Source organism: Carcharodon carcharias, chromosome 6, assembly GCF_017639515.1.
Source record: "Carcharodon carcharias isolate sCarCar2 chromosome 6, sCarCar2.pri, whole genome shotgun sequence".
Taxonomy (NCBI): Eukaryota; Metazoa; Chordata; class Chondrichthyes; order Lamniformes; family Lamnidae; genus Carcharodon; species Carcharodon carcharias.
The window spans coordinates 119267013-119289180 of NC_054472.1; the positions used below are offsets into that span (position 1 = coordinate 119267013).

General features: G+C 41.0%; 1 protein-coding gene across 2 annotated transcripts in view; it reads right to left on the minus strand.

Annotated features, from left to right (window-relative positions):
- rock1 (Rho-associated, coiled-coil containing protein kinase 1) overlaps positions 1–10616 on the minus strand; it is a 226223-nt gene extending 215607 nt beyond the window's left edge. The window contains exons 1-2 of one of the 2 annotated variants that reach the window (XM_041189414.1): positions 10279–10616; positions 9759–10061 (exon numbers count right to left, since the gene is read on the minus strand). In XM_041189414.1, the coding sequence (XP_041045348.1) occupies positions 9759–9851 (93 nt within the window). In that variant the 5' untranslated portion in view covers positions 9852–10061; positions 10279–10616. The remainder of the gene's footprint in view (positions 1–9758; positions 10062–10278) is intronic. The other variant, XM_041189415.1, reaches the window with a different exon arrangement.
- Between the last annotated feature and the right edge of the window lie 11552 nt (positions 10617–22168).

Here is a 22168-nt window from a genome sequence, read left to right on the forward strand (position 1 = left end):
TCTGTCATTTAATAAGGTCATGGCTGGTCTGATTGTGGCCTTAACTCCACTTTCCTACCTGGCCCCCATAACCCTTGACTCTTGTTGATTAAAAATGTGTTTAACTCAGTCTTGAATATTTTCAATGACCCTGCTTGCTGGGGAACAGAATTCCAAAGTCTAACGACCTTCAGAGGAAAAATTGCTCCTCATTTCCTTTTTAAATGGGAGACCTCTTATTTTTAAAATGTGCCTCCTTGTTCCAGACTTCCCCCAAAGGGGGAACGTCCTCCCAGCATCCACCCCGTCAAGCCCCCTCAGAATCCTATATGTTACAAGCTGATACCTCTCGTCCTTTTTTTATATTAATGCACTTGCAAAACTAGGACACTAGAACAGAGGAAATTACAAAGTGACTCAATAGATGGATTTGAATTCAGTAGGGATCAAACAAAGAATATTGAAACTGACTGTTTCCACTGGTTGAGGGTTCTAGGAAAAGGAGGCGTAGATACAAGATTAAATGCAAGAGGTTTAGGACAATGACTGAAGAACTCACTGCCAGAGTGTCTAAATTTGAAGAATAATTCTAATATTTCAATGCAATTATGTCAAATAGAATAAGTAAATTTGTAAGCACATTGTAATTAACTATAAAAACAGCCAATTTGCCTCATACCATGCCAGCATTAAAAAGAAAATTCCCTCATACCTATGTTTAGTTTAAGCCACGGGTATTCAGGGCCTTCCTTAGAGTCACCATAGTCCGCTACACAGAATCAGTACCAAACTCTTTAAAAATTACATAACACAAGAGAATAAGGAAAAGGAGCAGATTTAGGACATACAGCCCCTCAAGCCTGGTCCACCATTTAATAAGATCAAGGCTGATCTATGCCCTCAACTCCACCTCCACCTGGTCGCCATATTCCTTGGTTCCCTTAGAGTCGAAAAATCTATCACTCTCAGACCTGGGCATTCTCATTGACTGAGCATCAACAGCTCACTGGTTGGAGAATTCCAAAGATTCACAACCCTCTGCGTGAAGAAATTTCTCATCTCAGTCCAAAATGGCTGTCCCCTTATCCAGAGACTATGCCCCTAACTCTAGACTCTGCAGACTGGGAAAAGAATCTCTCAGCATCTACCCTTTCAAACTCTCTCAGGGTATCCCATCGAAACATGTCAGATTGTGAGAACATAACAAATAGATGCAGGAGTAGATCATCTGACCCCTCGAGCCTGCACTGTCATTCAGTCTGGTGATTTTAACTCCACGTTCCTGCCTGCTCCCATAACTTACAACTCTCTTGTAGATTAAAAATCTACCTAACTCAACCTTGAATATATTCAATGACCGAGCTTCCACTGTTCTGTTGGGGCAGCGAATTCCAAAGTTTAACGACTCAGAGAAGAAATTTCTCCTCATCTCTGTCTTAAATGCGAGATCCATTATTCTAGATTCCCCAATGAGGGGAAACATTCTCTCAACATCCAACCCTGTTGAGCTCCCTCAGAATCCCTTTTGTTTCAATAAGATCACCTCTCATTATTCTAAACTCCAACGAGTATCAGCCCAACCTGCTCAAGCTTTCCTCAGGAAATAACTTCTTCTTCCCAGGAACTAATCTAGTCAACCTTTTCTGAACTACTACTAATGCAAGTAAATTTCTCCTTCAATAAGGAGGCCAAAACCGTATGTAATACTCTAGGTCCAGTCTCACCAATGCCTTGTACAGCTGTAGCAAAACTTCCCTATTTTTATACTCCATCTCCCTTCCAATAAAGACCAACAATCCATTTGTCTTCCTAATTACTTGTTGTACCTGCATATTAACTTTTTGTGATACATGTACAAGGACAACCAGATTTCTCTGCACAGCAGCATTGTGCATTATTTCTTCTGCTTTTCTATTATTTCAGCCAAAATGGACAACCTCACATGTTCCGACATTATGCTCCATCTGCCAAATTTTTGCCTACTCACTTAATATATTCCTTTGTGGACTCTTTGTATCCTCCTCACAACTTGCTTACCAATTCTGTCTCTATCGAAGGCAAATTTGGCTACAATGCACTTGGCCCCTTCATCCATGTCATTAACATAGATCATAAATACTTGAGACACCAGCACCAAACACTGTAGTACTCCACTAGTTATAGTTTGCCAACCTGAAAATGATGTATTTATCTGGAGTCTCTGCTTCCTGTTAGCTAGCCAATCCTCTATCCATGCCCAACACCGTGAGCTATCTTTATTCTTTCATGAGATGTGTGCATTGATGGCAAGGTCAGCATTTTTTGCCCAATCCTAACTTCCCTTGAGAAGGTGATGGTGATCTGCCTTCTTAAACCGCTGCAGTGCATCGAGTGTAAGTACACACACAATGATGTGGAGAAGAGAATTCCAGGATTTGATCCTGCAGCACTGAAGAAACGGCGATATAATTCCAAATCAGGATGGCGTGTGACTTACAGGTGGTGGTACATCTGCTGCCCTTGCCCTTCTAGGTGGTAGAGTTTGCAGGTTTGGAAGGTGCCTTGAAGGAGCCTTGGAGAGTTATTACAATACATCGTGTATACGGTACACCTTTTGTACTGTCATCAGTGATGAAGTGAATAATAAAGTTGGTGGATGGGGTGTCATTCAAGTAGGCTGCTTTGTTCTGGAAGGTGTCGAGCTTCTCGAGTGTTGGTAGGACTGCACTTGTCCAGCCAAGTGGACAGTTTTCCATCATACTCCTGACATGTCCTGTAGATGGTGGGCAGGCTTTGGGGAATCAGGAAGCAAGTTATTCACCTAGGAATTCCCAGCCTCTGACCTGCTCTTGTAGCTGTAGTAGTTATGCAGCTGGTCCAGTTCAATTTCTGGTCAATGATAACCTCCAGGATGTTATTAGTGAGGGATTCCATGATGGTAATGCCATTTCATGTCAAGAGGAACATAAGAAATAGGAGGAGTAAGCCATTCGGCCCCTCAAGCCTGCCCCATCATTCAATAAGAGCCCCAGGCCTCAACTCCTCTTTCGTGCCAGCTCCTCATCGCCTTCAACTCCCCGATATTTCAAAAATCTATCTACCTCTTCTTTAAATACTTTCAGTGATCTAGCGTACACAACACTCTGGGGTAGAGAATTCCAGACACACTACCCTCTGAGAGAAGAAATTCCTTCACATCTCAGTTTTAAATGAGTGTCCCCTTATTCTGTAACTATGTCCCCTAGTTCAAGATTCCTCCCTAGTGGAAACATCTTCTCAGCGTCTACACTGTCAAGTCCCCTCAGAATCTTGTACATTTCAAAAAGATCACCCCTCAAAATTCCAATGAATAAATGTTTAGCCATTCTTGATAAGTCAATCCCTTCATTCCAGTAATCAGCCTAGTGAATCTCTTTTGAACTGCCTCCAATGTCGGTATATCCTTTCTTAAATATGGGGACCAAAATTGTACACAGTACTCCAGGTGTGACCTCACCAACATCCTGTACAGTTGGTAACAAGACTTTCCTATTTTTAAACTCCAACCTCTTAGCAATACAGGCCAAAATTCCATTTGCTTTCTTAATCACTTGCTGTGCCTGCATGCTAACTTTGTGTTTCATGTGCAAGAACACCCAGATCCCTCTGTGCTGCATTTTTTTGGAGTCTCTCTCCATTTAAATAATAGTCTGCCTTTTGATTCTTCCTACCAAAGTGCATGACCTCACACTTTCCTACATCTGCCAAGTTTTTGCCCATTCACTCAACCTATCTATAGCCCCTTGCAGATTCCTGATGTCCTCATCACAACATGTTTTCCAAGGAAATGGTTAGATTCTCTCTTGTTGGAGTAAGTTATTGCCTAACATTTATATGGCGTGAATGTTACTTGCCACTCATCAGCACAAGCCTGAATTTTGTCCAAGCCTTGCTGCATATTGGCATAGACTGCTTCAGTATCTGCATCGCGAATAATACTGAACGTTGTACAATTATCAGCAAACATCCCCACCTCTACCTTATGACAGTGGGAAGGTCATTGATGAAGCAGCTGAAGATGCTTGGGCCTAGGACACTATGCTATGAAAATCCTCTAGTGATGTTGTGGAATTGAGACAATTGACCTCCAACAACTATAACCATCTTCCTTTGTGCTAGGTATGAATCCAACCAGTGGAGAGTTTTCCCCCCAATTCCCATTGACCTCAGTTTTGTCAGGGCTCCTTGATGCCAGATTTGATCAAATGTTGCCTTGATTTCAAGGGCAGTCACTCTCATTTCATCTCTTGAACTCAGCTCTTTTGTCCATGCTTAGAGCTGATTGGTCCTGGCAGAACCCAAACTGAGCATCAGTGAGCAGGTTTTGCTGTGTAAGTGCTGCTTAATAGTACTGTTGACAACACCTTCCGTCACTTGCTGATGATCAAGGGGAGGCTGATGGGCCGGAAATTGGTTGGATTGGATTTGTCCTGCTTTTTCTGGACAGGATATATCTGGACAATTTTCCACATTGTCGGGTAGATGCCAGTGCTGTATTTTTGTGTTTTTATCTTACGTAGCTTATCAGTGTTCTTATATTCTGTATTAGCCATTAATGTGGCATCTCATCAAAATCCTTTTGGAAATTCAAATACGCTACAGCTACTGGTTTCCCTTTATCCACTCTACTTGTTACATCCTCAAAGAACTCTAATAAATTTGTCAAACGTGATTTCCCTTTCTTAAAACCACATTGACTTTGCTTGATATTATTGTGATTTTCTAAATGTCCTGCTACTATTTCTTAATAATGGATTCCAGCATTTTCACAATGACAGATGTTAGACCAACTGATCTATAGTTTCCTGGTTTCTGTCTCCCTCCTTTCTTGAATTGAAGTGTTACAATTGCGGTTTTCCAATACGCTGGGACTTTTCCAGAATCTAGGGAAGTTTGGAATATTACAATCAATGCATTCACTACCTGTGTAGCCACTTCTTTTAGATCCAGGGGACTTGTCAGCCTCTAGTGCCTTTTCTCCAGAGATCATGATTATTTTAAGTTCCTCCCTTCCTTCTGCCCCTTGATTTTCTACTATCCTTCGAATGCTTATTGTTTCTTCTACTGTGAAGACAAATTCTGTTCTATCTTGTTTCCAACTACTAATTTCCCAGTGGAAAATAGATCTAGCAGCCGAATACTTTTTTTTATTCTTTCATAGGATGTGGACGTCACTACAAGGAGAGCATTTATTGCCCATCCCTAATTGCCCTTGAAGTGAGTGGCTTCCTAGGCCATTTCAGAGGGCAGTTAAGAGTCAACCACATTGCTGTGGATCTGGAGTCACATGTAGGTCAGACAAGGTAAGGCAGGCACATTTCCTTCCCTGAAGAACATTAGTGAACCAGATGGGTTTGATGACAATTGATGATAGTTCCATGGTCACCATTACTGAGACCAGCTTTTAATTCCAGATTTATTAATTGAATTTAAATTCCACCAGCTGCCTTCTCCAGAATATTAAGCTGCGCACTCTGGATTGCTAGTCCAGTGACATTACCATTATGCCACCGCCTCCACCATGTGCATCCAAGAGTTGCAGTGGGCCATCAACAGCAGAGTTATATACCACCACAATTATGCTTTGACACATCGCTCATGTGTCCAACATCATATAGTTAAATGAAAAATCAGAAGGGATTGAAATGAGAAAAACCTGAAGCTCGATCACTGCATGCTAAGCAACAACAGCAAGTCCTGAACAAAAATAGAATTACCAGGAAAAACTCAGCAGGTCTGGCAGCATCGACAGAGAAGAAAAGAGTTGACGTTTCGAGTCCTCATGACCCTTCAACAGAACTAGGTGAATCCAAGGAAGGGGTGAAATACAAGCTGCTTTAAGGTGTGTGTGTGTGTGTGTGTGTGTGTGTGTGTTTGTGTGTGTGTTTGTGTGTGTGTGTGTGTGTGTGTGGTGGGGGGGGCAGATGTGGTTGTAGGGACAAACAAGCAGTGATAGAAGCAGATCATCAAAAGATCACATCTTTTGATGATCTGCTTCTATCACTGCTTGTTTGTACACACACACACGTACGCACGCACACGTACGCACGCACACGTACGCACGCACACGTACGCACGCACACGTACGCACGCGCACGTACGCACGCGCACATACGCACGCGCACATACGCACGCGCACATACGCACGCGCACATACGCACGCGCACACACACGCGCACACGCACACACCTTCCTTGGATTCACCTAGTTCTGTTGAAGGGTCATCAGGACTCGAAACGTCAACTCTTTTCTTCTCCGCCGATGCTGCCAGATCTGCTGAGTTTTTCCAGGTAATTCTGTTTTTGTTTTGGATTTCCAGCATCCGCAGTATTTTTGTTTTTATTACAGCAAGTCCTGAACTGAGTTAACAACTAACAATCCAAGCAGAGCTTCATAGTTCTACAACATCCAATTAAGAATGGTGGAGTATATTCAGGTAACTAGTTGGGGAAGGACAAGGCTCTTTGAATATTTCTGTCATGGCATCTTTAGCTAAATGATTAAATGAACAACTCTATTTGATCTCCTTTAAATTATACAGGTGCCAATTTTTAGCTAACTCAGTTTGCTCTATGGCATTTAGAAGTGGCCAAGTGCACTGGGCTCAGTAAAGACTTTGGTCTCCAATGACATTCTAGTTGAAGGTTTGTGTACCATTTATCGCAATTTCCCTGTTAAAGCTGTTCCATTGCAGGTAATTGACTGATATTATGAAAATTGCCAAAAATGAGCCTAATCTGGTCAATTACCACCCTATCACCCTTCTCCCAATCACCAGTCAAGTAATGGAAGTCACCAATGTCCATCTGAAAGGCATGGTCAGTTTCCATGTATACATTGACGACATCCAGCTCTATTTCGCTACCACCTCTCTTAACCCCTCCACTTTCTCCAAATCAATCAGATTGCTTATCCAACATCTAGTATTGGATGAACAAAAATTTTCCAGTTAAATAGTGTGAAGACCAAAGTCAATGCTGTGTCAACCTTGGTGTCATACCTTGCCCCGAAATGAGCTTCCAAGAGATCTGCGCCACCACCAGGGCTGCCTATTTCCATCTTTGCAACATTGCCAGACTCCACTCCTGTCCCAGTTTATCTACTACTGAAACCCTAATCCATGTCTTTGTTACCTCTAGAATTGACTATTCCAACGCACTTCTGGTTTACCTTCCACATTCTACCCTCTGTGAACTTGAGTTCATTCAAACTCTGTTGCCCATGTCCTAACTTGCACCAAGCCCTGTTTATCCATCATCCCTGTGCTCAATGACCTACACTGGCTTCTCATTAATATAAATATACAAACATACGAATTAGGAATATGCTATTCAGCCCCTCCGAGCCTGCTTCACCACTCGATAAGATCATTGCTAATCGGATTGTGGCCTCGACTCTACTTTCCTATCTACCCCATAGCCTTAGATTATTGATTGACAAGGGAGTCAAACTCAGCCTTTAATATATTGAATGGTCCTGCTTCTACTGCTCTCTTGAGAACAGAATTACAGGCTAATGACCCTCTGATCAAAAACATTAACGAACACCTTGACCTTAAAATTCTCTTCATTTTCAAATCCCTCTATAGCCTCACCCATCCCCATCTCTAATTTCCTCCAGCTCTACAATCCTGTGAGATACCTGCCTTTCTCTAATTCTAGCCTCCTGAGAATCCTCATTTCAATCACTCCAACATTGGTTGTGCCTTCAGCTGTGAAGGCCTTAAGCTCCAGAAATCCCTCCCTAAAGCGCTCTACCTCTTTCTCCTTTAAGAAGCTTCTTAAAGTTTACCTCTTTGACCAAGCTTTTGGCCATCTGCCTAATATCTCTATATGGCTCAGTGTCAAATTTTGTTTTGCAATGCTTTGTTGTAGCACATTGTGATTCATGGTTATTAGAAATGTACCAAGAAGAAGCCAGCCTAAAGCAGGATCTGGACGACATCCAAACTTGGGCTGACAAAGTAAAATTAGCACTACATACATACCAGGCAATATCCATTTCCAACAAGAAAAGCCCAGCCATCTCCCCAATCTTTAATTGCAAATCCATCACCAAGTCCTCTATCAACATCTTGGAGGTCACCAATTACGTGAAATCTAACTACATCAGGCATAATCAACACAATGATTAAAAAGCACCACAGAAGTAGAGTACCCCGTGATCATAGCTCACCTCCCAAACCCTGAAACCTCCCCACCATCTATAAAGGCACAAGTCATGATTATGATACAAAATGTATTTATATAAAACCTGCCACAACCTTTGGAGGTCCCAACATGCTTTATGGACAATTAAGTACTTGTTGAAGCATAGTCACTGTTATAATGCAGGAAACACAACAGGAAGCTCCAACAAACAGAAATATGATAAGAACTAGATAATTGTTTTAGTGATGTTGAGGGATAATTATTGACCAGGGCAATGACGAAAACTCTTGTTTAAATAGTGCCATAGGATCTTTTACATTCACCTGAAGAGCAGATGGAGTTTTGCTTTAACCTAAATGTATTAAGTGGACAATTCCATTTCTTTCAAAAGATGGCACTCCAACAGTACTTCCTCACTACTACACTGTCAGCCTAGATTGTGTGCGCAAGTCTCTGGAATGGCATTTGAACTCGGAACCGTCTGACTCCGAGGCAAGGGTACTAAGGAGTGATGGCTGGCACGTAAAAAGTGTGATGAAATACTCATGACTTAGCTGAATGAATGCATATTCAAGAAATTCAATAATATTGAGGACAGAGCAGTCTGCTTAATCAGCACTTCAGCCACTAGACTCAATATCTATCACTTTCACCAAGGTGCACCACACAGCTACAGTGTGCATACATAGCAGCAACTTGCCAAAAACTTACCTCAGCAATGTCTCCCAGCTCATAATTCCCAATGAAAGAATAAGTGAAGCAAATGTGATGGAAATACTATTTCCTCAAAGTCACACACCGTCCTCATAGGTCTACATTCCCACACTGTCACCAGGTCAAAATCCTAGAAAACCCTTCCTGACAAAACTGGAAGTACCATAACCAGAAGTTCTGAAGTAGTATACAAACATCTGCTCATCACACATCGGAAGAATTTCAAAACTTAAGATGCAAAATTATGAAAATGTTAAGGAATATTTTGATCTCTCATGTTCTATCCAACTATACTCTAGATTATTCTAGTTAAAAGGAACTCTATCAACTTTATATGACGCATCTGGTAAATCTCATTCCTGATTCATCAGGAGTATCAGAAGCTATTTAATACAATAACCATTTTGACATATAACCTGAGTTATATCTGCAAAACGTGTGGCGACATGGGCCTTTTGCAGACATAAAAGGAACATATTGTAACCACTTCAAGATACTGTGTACTGATCCTGCATATCCATGGTGATGATTCAAATCCTGTTACTATAATTTACTGGTTCAAAGCTTTCAACTATGCAACTCAATTCTTCTAATGTTAATAAGCTAAGGTTGTAATTGTGCATTGTAAGAGCACTCACTCATTATATAGTCTAATGGGGAGTACATTCAATATATTGGACACCAGTTTGTTTTTACATAACCATAATTTCAACAGATTTGACTAGATTGAATCAGAAGTAAAATCCTCATTGATCTCACAACACATATCTGTGGAAAGGTGAAGGACAAAGCATTTTGAAATCCACTGAGCATCTTGCTTTGAAACTTGAAGATCACATGTAAGCATCTAGTCAACTTAATTAGAACATCAAGAAAAATGTATTAGACCTCACTTACCAGCAAACATTCACTGTTCACTTCGCACTTGGGATCTTTTAACATAAATTCGATCTTTTCAAACCGAGCCTCTAAACTTTCTCCAGATGACATTGTGTCCACGATGTTTTATAAAGTTTCGTCCCAATTAAAAAGTAAACAAAATCGCTACAAAATAAACGCTTCCAACGTAACTGTCAACCTCTTCACGGAGTAACCAAGAGGGATGGATGTATTTAAAAGTCGGTGCAAATGGCTTCACAGCATAATTTCACCCAACCGCTTTTTTTTCCAATCGGAACCATAAAAACTTTCACGGAGCTTCTGCAAATTAATCGTCGCATTTTAAAAAAAAAATAAATAGAAGAAAAACTTTTCACGTTTCAAGTTCCTCTTCAAAGTCTAACGGGGCAGTGGCTCGTTTACATAAAGAATGTACTGAAAATATATTTATTTGTATAAAGAGTCGTCAACTCGGTATTTTAAAACAGGATAAATGTGTAATTTAGTTCAAAACTAAAGTTGAATTTGAAGAAAGCACCTTGCCAAGCCTCAGTTACAGGCCTGAACAGCACATCTGGTCCTTGACAGCTTCAGCTCAGGAAAATGAACTTCTGCAAATATTTCGTCTTCACGGCGCGAGTTTAATATCCTGTGTACCCATCGCTTCACATAAAACACGATTCGCAAACAGGCAGCTAGTTTTAGATCTCAACTAGACTTTTTTTTTTAAAAAAAAGCGCCGACTGTTATTCTCCGGCTTCTTTCTCAAAGGCGTTGGAAATGCAGAACAATTTTTTTTCTTCCTGAAAATGTACCCGTCAATTGCAACTTTCTTTTCCTGATCAACATGTCCGCCTTCCTGTTCAAACACTCAGAGGAAGCCACTGCGCAAGCGCCACTTAGGCCTTGCCTCAAAGTGCGCTGAGCAAGCCTGACAGGAACTGGCTCTCTTAGGGCCCACGGTAAGTTAAAAGCAGAAAATGTTTCTGTCAGCAAACACGAAGGAACGCCGACTGGAGACGTGGCCTTTTGTAAAGAGTTTAGGAGGGATAGCCCAAATGTTAGGTCAAAAACGTGGCTTTTCATGAGGTTTTTTTTTAAAAGGTGAAGAGGTTTTTGGGGGGGGGGGGGGGGGGGGGTGGAGTTCAGGACTGAAGCAACTGAAAGCTTTGTCCACAATGTTGATGCCAGAGGAAAGGGTAGGCGTATAGAGGGCTAGAGTTGGGGGTGCCAGAGGAAACTGCAAAGTTAGGGTGCAGGCAAGGTTATCAAGGGAATTTAAACTAAAGTGTAATGACTTCATATACCAGACAGGTTTCTACTTGAAACAGATAACTTTATTACAGAGAGCTTTTCAGAAAAACCCCATGCTTGAACTTGGTCCTTAACTAGAAAGCCCCACCCCCTGGATTACCCACACTTAGGGCTCATTGGTCAGAGTCTCCAAGAACAATCACATGACCCCTGATAGGCAGTAGGAAAGACTATATCTTCAGTTACCACATTTCCTTCCCCCTTCAGTTTTTACACTCCCTATTTACAGAGAACATTTAAATAACCCACAACATATACATATATACAAGTCAGGTGATTAAAGATTAAGCCTCTGAGGTGGTTTCCTTATTCGGTTAGAACGGTGTAGTTCTACGACTTGAGGTTCTTCCACTGGATCAACATTATCAGGAGCTGCAGCATCATTAGAAAGTGGCAGTTCAGGGTTTGTTAATTCTACAGAGACATCAGGTATGTCTATTCTAGGTCGATCTGTCACCTCCGACATTAATGGTTCGACATTAAGCACAGGCAGAATAGCTGGTTGTTTGAATGTCTCTCTATTCCTAAGATGATCCACATGTTTTCAAACAATTTGGTCTACCACTTCCACGTGGAAGGACAAGGGGCCAGCTTCTGAGACAATTGTGCCAGGAACCCAACAAGGTCTACTTCCAAAATTCCGCACGAAAACTGTATCTCCTACAGTAAATCTTTGAACTTTGCTATGAATATCATGATTCAATTTTTTATTACTGATTCTTCTCTACCTTCTCCCTTAAGTTTGGAAACACCAAGTAAGTAGGCAGTGTTTCTTCAATAATTAAGACAGTGTTGAACCCATAGTTAAACGAATTGAGAAGAAAATGGGAAAGTCAAGTTTCTAGAGTACCTTCTGATAGCCTATTCATTCCTGATTTGAAAGTTTGCACAGCTCTTTCAGCTTTGATGACAGATGATATGGTGCTGTTTTAATATGCCTGATTCCACTTAAACTCATGAATCTTTGAAACTCTGTACAGGTAAAAACTGTACTGTTGTCTGAAATAATGGTCTTCCAGTAGGCCATGTATACTGAAACGTTGACGCAGTTTTTCAATAGTCGTGCTCGATGTCAGTATCTGACTTCATATACATCCATCCATTTAGAATGTGCAAATTACAGTCAATAAAAATGTGGTACCTAAGAATGGTGCTAAATAATCTATATATAGTCTAACCCAGGGTCGACTAGGCCACCCCCATGGATGCAATGGAGCTGAAACAGGCAACTTCTGTCATTACTGACACTGGAGACAGTGCTTGACCATGCTTTCAATGTCACTGTCTATGCCTGGCCACCAGACAATAGCTTCGTGCAAGCATTTTCATCTTCGGTATGCCTGGATATGCACTGTGAAGCTCTGTCAAGAGTGGTTCTCTTCCTTGCGAAGGTATGAAGACTCTTGAACCCCACAACAATATTCCATCTTGACAACTTAACTCTTTTTCGGGCATGGAATGGTCTCATCTCTTCAGCCACTGGTGAATTCGACCACCCTTGCAATACAAGGTCTTGGCCTCGTGACAAAATTGGATCTCTGTTTGTCCAATTCCTAATTTGCCTTGCACACACAAGAGAAGGATCCAAGAAATTTAGTACAAGCACAACTTCTTGTGGCACTGGAGCATGTACAATACTACCTGGTAACAGTAAAGAACTAAATGTGTCCACATTTGCAATATGCAAGCCAGGATGGTGCATGAAGGTATACTCATACGCAGATAATGTCAAAGTCTAACATTGAATTCTTGCTCATGCTATTGGCAGAATGACTTAACTTCACTGAATAAGCCCATTAACGGTTTATGGTCCAACACAATGTGAAATGTCGTCCATGAAGGTACTGGTGGAATTTCTTCACTCCAAATATCACCGGTAAACCTTCCTTTTCTATTTGGGAATAACCTTTCTGAGCTACAGAGAGGGTTCTGGAGACATAGTCAATTGGCCTTTCTGATCCATCTTCTATCCTATGTGATAACACAGCTCCCACACCATAAGGAGATGCATCACATGTTAATATCAATTCATTCGATGGGTCATAATGTACTGGTACAGATGATGACTGTAATAGCTTCTTTACTTTCACAAAGGCTTCTCCTTGTTGCGAACTCCATGATCAGTGATTATTCTTTTTTAACAAGTGTAATGGTGCTAAGACTGTTAACAAGTTTGGCCAGAAGTGGCAATAATAATTGGCCATGCCCAGTGTCAGTTACACTAGACAGACCTCTTTGATTGCCCTTCTACTGGATGCAAACCCATGGCATCCACTCAGTGACCCAGGTAAGTAACTTGTGGTGCTTGGACTGTACATTTCTCTTTCTTTAATCATACACCGGCTTCCAAGAAGCTTCTTAACACCTCTTCCAGGTTGGCCAGATCTTTGGCTTCAGTTGACCCTGTGATAAGAATATCATCTGGGTATACTACTACTCGGGGAAGTCCTTGCAAAAGACTTTCCATTGTCCTTTGGAAGATTGCATATGCAGATACTCCAAAGGGTAAGCGCATATATTGATACAGACCTTTGTGCGTGTTGATAGTTACATATCCTCTAGACATGCTATCCAGCTATGACTGTTGGTATGCATGGCTCATGTCCAGTTTGGCATAGGATTTGCCTCCAGCTAGCTTTGCATACAAGTCATCTATCCTCGGGATAGGATATTTATTTAGTTTGGCTGCCTTGTTCACGATCAATTTATAATCTCTACAAATATGTATGGTTTGGTCTGGTTTCACCACCAGGACTATCAGCACTGCCTATTCCAAAAATTAGACTGGTTGGATGATGCCTAGCTTTTCTAACCGGCACAATTCTGCATCTACCTTCTCCTTTAGAGCATAACGCATAGGTCTGGCCTTAAAGAAACGGGGGTGTCACATATCTTTTTGCTTGCAAGCCTTTTAACTTTCCTAATTCATCATGAAATACACTGTCATATTTCCTTAACAGGTCAGAAACTCTTGTTCTCAAGTGAAATATTTCAGACCAATTGAGCTTAATTTTTTGTAACCAGTTTCGGCCCAGAAGACTAGATCCTTCACCTGTCACTATGACCACTGGAAGCTTGGCTCTCTGTTGCCTATAAGACACAAGTACTATGGCGATGCCCTTTACCTGTATGGATTCTCCAGTGTGTGCCTTCACTTGAGCTGTTGTTCACTCCAGATTCAGTGGCTGGATACTTTCATTTAGGTTTTTAAATGTGTGCTCTCCCGCCACTGTGGTTGGAGCTCCCGTATCTTCCATTATTAGTGGCTTCCCATTCACTTGAATTGTGACAGTAATATGTTCAGTTTTTGCTGCTGTGACATTGTACAGGGAATAGATATCGGTATTGGCAGCTTCAGGTTCTGTTATATTATTCATTTCAATCATTTTGGCCTGCTGCCTTATGGCCTGTTTCAATTATGACCTGCATTGCTTTATTACATGACCTTTCTTATGGCAGTAATGGCATTCTGCCTCCTTGAATCTGCAGGTGTCCGGTTAACCTTGGAGTCGCTGAACTGCTTCCATTAGGCCTTTTAATCTTTCTGGCAGCAGAGATTGCCTTTTGCTCTGCTGCCTTGTCTTTGGTTTTTGCACCATTCTCACAGTTGATTCCTGCCCCAAATGAAGAACAGTGCCATGCTGTATGTTTTGTAAAGCCTGCAAGTCTCTCGCAGCACTTTCCATGGCGAGTGCTATTTCCATGGTGCGCTTCAAATCAATGTTGACTTCTGTGAGTAAACGGAACTGAATAGCGTCGTTGTGAACGCCACAAACTAATTGGTCCTGCAACATATCATTGAGTGCAATGTCAACTGCTTCAACTTCGCTTTATAGATTGCGATGGATTCTCCTGGGGCCCTTACCCTGGAGTTAAACTTAAACCTCTGCATTATTACCGTTGGCTTCAGCTGGTAATGCATTTTCACGAGGTCTACCAATTCGTTAAGGGTCTTAGAATTGGGTGCGTTTGGGGCCGTCAGACTGCGGATGAGATTGTATGTCTTGCTATCACATTATTATGACGCGGTAGATGACGTGTGCCAGGTGGATCAAATCCATGACGGAAACTTGACCACGCAATCACAATGCTTTTGCAATTTGTAGTTATTTTGAGATACGTGCCCTGGATTCAGAAGTAATAGGTCCACCCAGACATCAGAGATTTTAAAAGAAACTAAATTAAACATTTATTAACAAAAGAAAATATTATAAGCACATATATTTGTCTACAAATTACTATTATAATGACTCCTAAAACTCCTAATTAATCTGGCTTCTAGTTACATCCCCACTAAGGCAATGGTAAAAAATAGATTTTAAACGGATCCAAGCAAGTCAACACAATACCCTGGACAGTAGAATTCAAAGTGGGATTTCCCAGCTTCGGTTTCTGTAGGCAGCGGGCTTAGCACACAAATACAGGAGGCTTCTTACACTTCTGTTAGATCTTACAATGTCTTCCTTGACACATAGCCCCATTCTCCTTTATACATGTTTTGCCCTTTTAATGTAAATCCCATTGTTCCCATATGTCTTTGGAACTTTACCTTTCTCACAATATAAATCATTTCATGACTCTAATATTGTCAGTAACCTTTGGGAAAAATGGAAACACTGCTTGGCCTAGTTTCTCTGGCTAGGTGTAAACATTCTACCATCTCTTTGAAATTCAAACTACCTCAATTTATCTAAAAATGCAAATTTTCCCCACCTTACATTCTAAGACTTCAGCCATGTTTACATATTTAGCATTTCAAGCCTAGCTTCTTTTGATGAGTCAAAGCTTCCAGACCAGCTGTCTCCAATAATCAAACACACAGATACAGACACAGACACACACACACACACACACACACAGAAACCCCATTATTAACCTACTTTTACAATAAATAACAATAATATTATGAGAATTATTATATTTTCGTCACACACATACACTCAAAAGGATTGCTTTCTGTTTCTCCTCCGTGGTAATTTCATTTGCCACAAAATAAAAATCAAGGTGATCTAAATACTGGCTCCAGTCTTCCAAGTCATATCATAAGAATCGATTCTGCTGAAGAGTGGCATGACTGGTGAGTGTACTTTTCTTTTTCTTAAGGTATGCTGCACTCACATTCACAAGGTGAGGTACAGCATCTGAACTGTTTTACCCTCATCGCCAAATGTAATGACGCGACATACTGGACAGGTTTCTACTTGAAACAGATAACTTTATTATAGAGAGCTTTTCAGAAGCTTCATGCTTGAACCAGGTCCTTGACTCGAAAGCCACACCCCACAGATTACCCCTGCTTAGGGCTCATTGGTCAGAGTCTCCAAGAACAATCATATGACCCCTGATAGGCAGTAGGAAAGATTATACCTTCAATTACTAGACAAAGGCAAGGATTTTGAAGTCAATGTATTGGAGAGCAGAGGGGAGGAGCGTTAATGAGGATGGAAATGATGGAGTGGGAGTGCAGAACAGAATTCATGCAGCAGAATTTTGAACATTGGGATTTATGGAGATTGCAAGGCCACCAAGTAAAGTATCAGAGTCATCAGATATGGAATTGACAACAATATCTTAATTGGTTTCTGAGACTGAGATTGATGTGGGCAGTGTTACAAAAGTGGAAGAAAGTAGCATGATGATGAATAGAATATGGCAGTTAAAAGTTAGCTCAAGATTGAATGGCATGTCAAGATAGCAGACAGTCGGATTCTGCCTGGATTGTGGTATTGAGTCAGTTGCAAGGGAATAGATTTTATGACAGGGCTGAAGACAATATTGTTGCTGTACCTCTGATGTTAAGTTGAAGGAAGTTGGATCAGATGTCTTTACCTCTGAAATATTAACCCATAGAAAAACTGCTAGGGATAAAAAAAGATATGTGCTCCCCCAGACCTTGTGGCTTGGATGGTCATCTCATCAGGTCCCTACAAATCATGGAATTGTCCTTATGCTACCTCCAAGACCCAGTTGCACCTTTAAATTGACAACTTTTCAAATAAAACAATTTGCATTTTTAATGTCTTAAATGTAGTAAAACATCCGAAAGAGCTTTTCAAAGGTGACTTAATGCCAAGCAGTGGAATCAGATGGGAGATAGGTTAAGGCAAGTAAGTGGAGGTATGGTGAAAGGTAGCTTTTAAGGAAACTTTTGAAAGAGGGAAGAAAGGTCACAAGACCAATTGGAATATTCCCTCTAAACCAGGATGTTTGAGATCGAGAAGTGAGTGAAATTGGTGGGGAGAGAGGGCATAATGCAAAGCAGAGGAGAATTGGAGGTTCAGAAGACACACAGTGGCAAATATGGCTGGAGGAAGTTACAGAGGGAGGAAGGGGTGAGGCCATGAAAATATTTGGGACAAGAATTTGCATTCAGTGTCTGTAGGAGATGGAAATCAGTGGAGATTGGCAAGGACATTGGTGATAAGGAGTGGGAGTTATTGTAGGATACAGATACAGGAGGCAAGATTGTGGGTTGCTTGCATTCTGTGAAGGGTAAAATTTGGCAGACCAGCAAAAATAGTGTTTGAGTCATCAAACTTGACAAAGAAAAAGTATGAAGAGAAGCAATTGCAGAAGATCTGCGAACTAGATACTGACAAGTCTGATTATTTGCTCTATTTTCCGTTTTTATTTAATCTCTTTCTTTTCCCCCTTACCACCTCCCCCAACCCCATTCTTTACCTGAAGCTAAGAGTGCAGTGCAGTTGCAAGTGCAAAAAAATGTTTTTTCTCTGAGATGATGTATAACGGCTTCCTAAAAGCCAATAAAATAGAAGCAAAATACTGCAGATGTTGGAAATCTGAAATAAATCCTAAAGATGCTGGAAAAGCTCAGCAGGTCTGGCAGCATCTGTGGATAGAGAAACAGAGTTAACATTTTGAGTCCAACATGACTCTTCTTTGGAACTTTGATTCCAAAGAAGAATCACATCGGACTCATGATGGTAGATAGACAATCGCTAATATTTAAGGAACGAATGTATGCATTGCAATAGTTATACATTCCTTTCTGGCACAAAAACACAACAGGAAAAGTGGCCTAACCATGGCTAACAAAAGAAATTAAGGATAGTATTAGATCCAAAGAGGAGTCATAAAGTCGCTAGAAAAATTAGCAAGCCTGAGGATTTAGAGCAACTTAGAATTTAGCAAAAGAGGATCAAGAGATTGGTTAAGAGGGGAAAATAGAGTATGAGAGTAAACTTGCAAGGAACATAAAAGCAGACTGTAAAAGCTTCTATAAGTATGTAAAAAGAAAAAGATTGGTGAAGGCAAATGTAGGTCCCTTACAGACTGAAACAGGAGAGTTTATAATAGAAAACAAGGAAATGGCAGAGCAACTAAGCAACTACTTTAGTTCTGTCTTCACAGAGGAAGACACAAATAACTTCCCAGAAATACTAGGGAACCAAGGGTCTAGTGAGAAGGAGGAATTGAAGGAAATTAGTGTTATTAAAACAATAATGCTGGTGAAATTAATGGAACTGAAAGCTGATAAATCCCCAGGCCCTGATAAACTACATCCCAGGGTACTAAAGGAGGTGGCCGTGGAAATAGTGGATGCGTTGATTGTCATCTTCCATAATTCTGCAGATTCTGGAACAGTCCTGGCAGATTGGAAGGTGGTAAATGTAACTCCACTATTTAAAAAGGAGGGAGGGAGGAAAGAGCAGATTACAGGACAGTTAGCCTAACCTCAGTAATAGGGAAAATGCCAGAGTCTATTGTAAAGGATTTGATAACAGGACACTTAGGAAATATCAATGGGATTATACAAAGTCAACATGGATGTATGAAAGGGAAATCATATTTGACATATCTACTGAAGTTATTTGAGGATGTAACTAACAGAATAGATAAGGGAGAACCAGTGGATGCATTGTATTTGAATTTTCAGAAAGCTCTTGATAAACTCCCACATAAGATGTTAGTGTGTAAAATTAAACCACATGGGATTGGGGGTAATATATTGGCATGGATTGAGAATTGGTTAACAGACAGGAAACAGAGAGTATGAATAAATGGGTCTATTTCGGAGTGGCAGGCGGTGACTAGTGGGGGTACCGCAGGGATCAGTGCTTGGGCCCCAACTATTCACAATATATATCAATAATTTGGATGAGGGAACCAAATGTAGCATTTCTAAGTTTATTGATGACACAAAACTAGGTGGGAATGTCAGTTGTCAGGAGGATATAAAGAGGCTTCAAAGCGATTTAGACAAGGTGAGTGAGTGGGCAAATACATGGCAAACGAAGTATAACATGGATAACTGTGAAATTATCCACTTCGTAGGAAAAACAGAATGGGAGGGTATTATTTAGATGGTGATAGATTGGGAAATGTTGATGTACAAAGGGACTCAAAAGGGACTGAAAGCAAGCATGCAGGTGCAGCAAACAGTTAGGAAGGCATATGATATGTTGGCCCTTATTGCAAGAGGATTTGAGTACAGGAACAAGGATGTGCAGCTGTACATGGTCTTGGTGAGACCACACCTGGAGTATTGTGTGCAGTTTTGGTCTCCTTACCTAAGGAAGAATATACTTGGCATAGAGGAAGTGCAGCAAATGTTCACCAGACTGATTCCTGGGATGGCAGGATTGTCATATGAGGAGAGATTGGGTCAACTAGGCTTGTATTCACTGTAGTTGAGAAGAATGAGAGGCGATCTCATTGAAACGTCTAAAACTTTTATGGGATGGACAGACTGGATGCTGGGATAATATTTCCTCTGGCTGGAGGGTCTAGAACAAGGGGACACAGTCTCAGGATACGGGATAGGCCATTTAGGACTGAGATGAGGAAAATCGTCTTCACTCTGAGGGAAGTGAACCTGTGGAATTCTCTACCACAGAAGGCGGTGGAGGCCAAGTCACTGAATATATTTAAGAAGGAAATAGATTTTTAGACTCTAAAGTCGTCAAGAAGTATGGGGGGGAGGGCCAGAGTAAGGTGTTGAGATAGACGATCAGCCATTATCATATTGAATGGCAGAGCAGGCTCACAGAGCTGAATGACCTACTTCTGCTCCTATTTTCTATGTTTCTGAAGGAGATGAAGTGCCAGGTGCCATTTTAATCACTGAATGGGGCAAAATGAGGTGCTAACTAATATTTCCCATTTTAACGGCAGGAGTGAGTCCAAAGATAATTTCATGCTCACTGTGTTAGGCGACATTGCAATGCACACTGCTTTGGATTACTGCTGAATTTTATCTGAAGGCTTTTTCAGTTGCTAGATTTTAATGGAAGCTGCTTGAGAGTGCCAACAGTCCAGTTTTTGTCCTGAAGCTCTTTGCTGTTTATTTAGGTTCTCCACCCTCTATCCCCACCTTCAACATGCTTTTTCAGACGGCCCAGTTATTAGGTGCTTGTTTCATACATAAGTCCGACTGCGACCCTCAATATCTCAACACATACCAAACGCAACATCTTCCAGAAGAATATTTCTTTATTCAATATGTTAATGTTCAGTTTCATCACAAAAACAAGGGCAACAACAGAGTTGGTGGTTTCAGTTGTTATTCAAAGAAGGTTGTGAAATATAAATTTCTGTAGCTGACATGTGGACGGGTGCTTCAATGTAAGTCCAAGGGGTTGTCACATTGCCTCGCAAATGTGACTTCACAGTGCCAGATTTAGGCACAATACCTATGGAAATTTCAACCAGTCACTAATTTCAATATATATCTTGCATTCACACTCTTTCCATTACATTATTATTTTTGAGTTACTTTTTATCAAAGGTAATCACAATGGCTTTGTGAAGGATGTGTCATGTTTGACTAATCCCTCTTGGATAAACTCACATCTTCCCTCTGTGCCCATATTGGCATCTTCAAAGAACCCATTGAGGCAAACATCACTGTGTCCTTAGGAGCAGAAGCCCCAATTGCCTCATTCTCTCACCAATCCTCCTACCCAGTATGTCAGCCATTGATCCCGTGGACTCTAACAACAGATCAACAATCACCTCCCTTCTCCAGATCTTCCTCTAGCATATCTTTTGACTTGCGAGTAATGGTCTTGCAATCCATGACCTTATTGTGGATGATGGCATTGATTTCATTGCCTTGATAAAAACTAGGCAATGGGTGACAACACTTTGCCCCTCCTAAAGCCTCACCATCTGACTGTACCTTCCATCTCCTGGCCTTGCCAAACCATGGTTGTATGTGGCAATTATCACCAAATCTCACCTTGGTCCATCCCCCTACTCCACTGGCCACTTCTCCATTTGCATCACATCTTGTTCCACACCTCTCATCTCCTTCCAAAATCTACTTTCTGTACCATCCAACAACACTTCATAGATTTCGTCACTGAGTATAGAATGACATAAGGGCTATAGTGATAAAGGATCTCCGTTCAAAAGATCAGGAAATAGAATCAGTAATAGTGGATATTAGAAATAACAAGGATCAAAAATGCTTGAGGAAACAGTTCCTAAGAGTAGTTGTGTCATTAAACAGAGCATTAGCAAGAAATAATTGGAGCTTGTAACAAAGGTAATGTAATAATTGTGTTTTTTTTGTTCATGGGCTGGGGGCATCACTGTCCAGACCAGCATTTATTACCCATCTCTAATTGATCTTGAGAACTGAGTGGTTATCTAGGTCATTTCAGAATCAAGCACATTGCTGTGGGTCTAGAGTCACATGTAGGCCAGACCAGGTAAGGACAACAGATTTCTGTTACCAAAGAACATTAGTAAACCAGATGGGTTTTCACAACAATCAATAATGGTTTCACAGTCATCATTAGTCCTTTAATTCCAGATTTTTTATTGAATTCACATTTCACCATCTGTCATGGTAGGATTCAAACCCAGATCCCAGAGCATTACCCTGGGTCTCTGGATTATTAGCCCAGCGACAATACCACCATGCTATCGCCTCCTCCTCAATTCCTTGTGAGGGACTTTAATCTTCATATAGACTGGTCCAATCAAATTGTCAAAGGTGGTCTGGAGGATGAGTTGTAGAATGCTTTTGTGACAGTTTCCTTGGACAATATGTTGTGGAACCAACTAGGCGTGACGCTATTTTAGATCTAGTATTGTGCAGTGAGGCAGAATTAATTAGTAATCTCACAATAAAAGATCCACTGGGA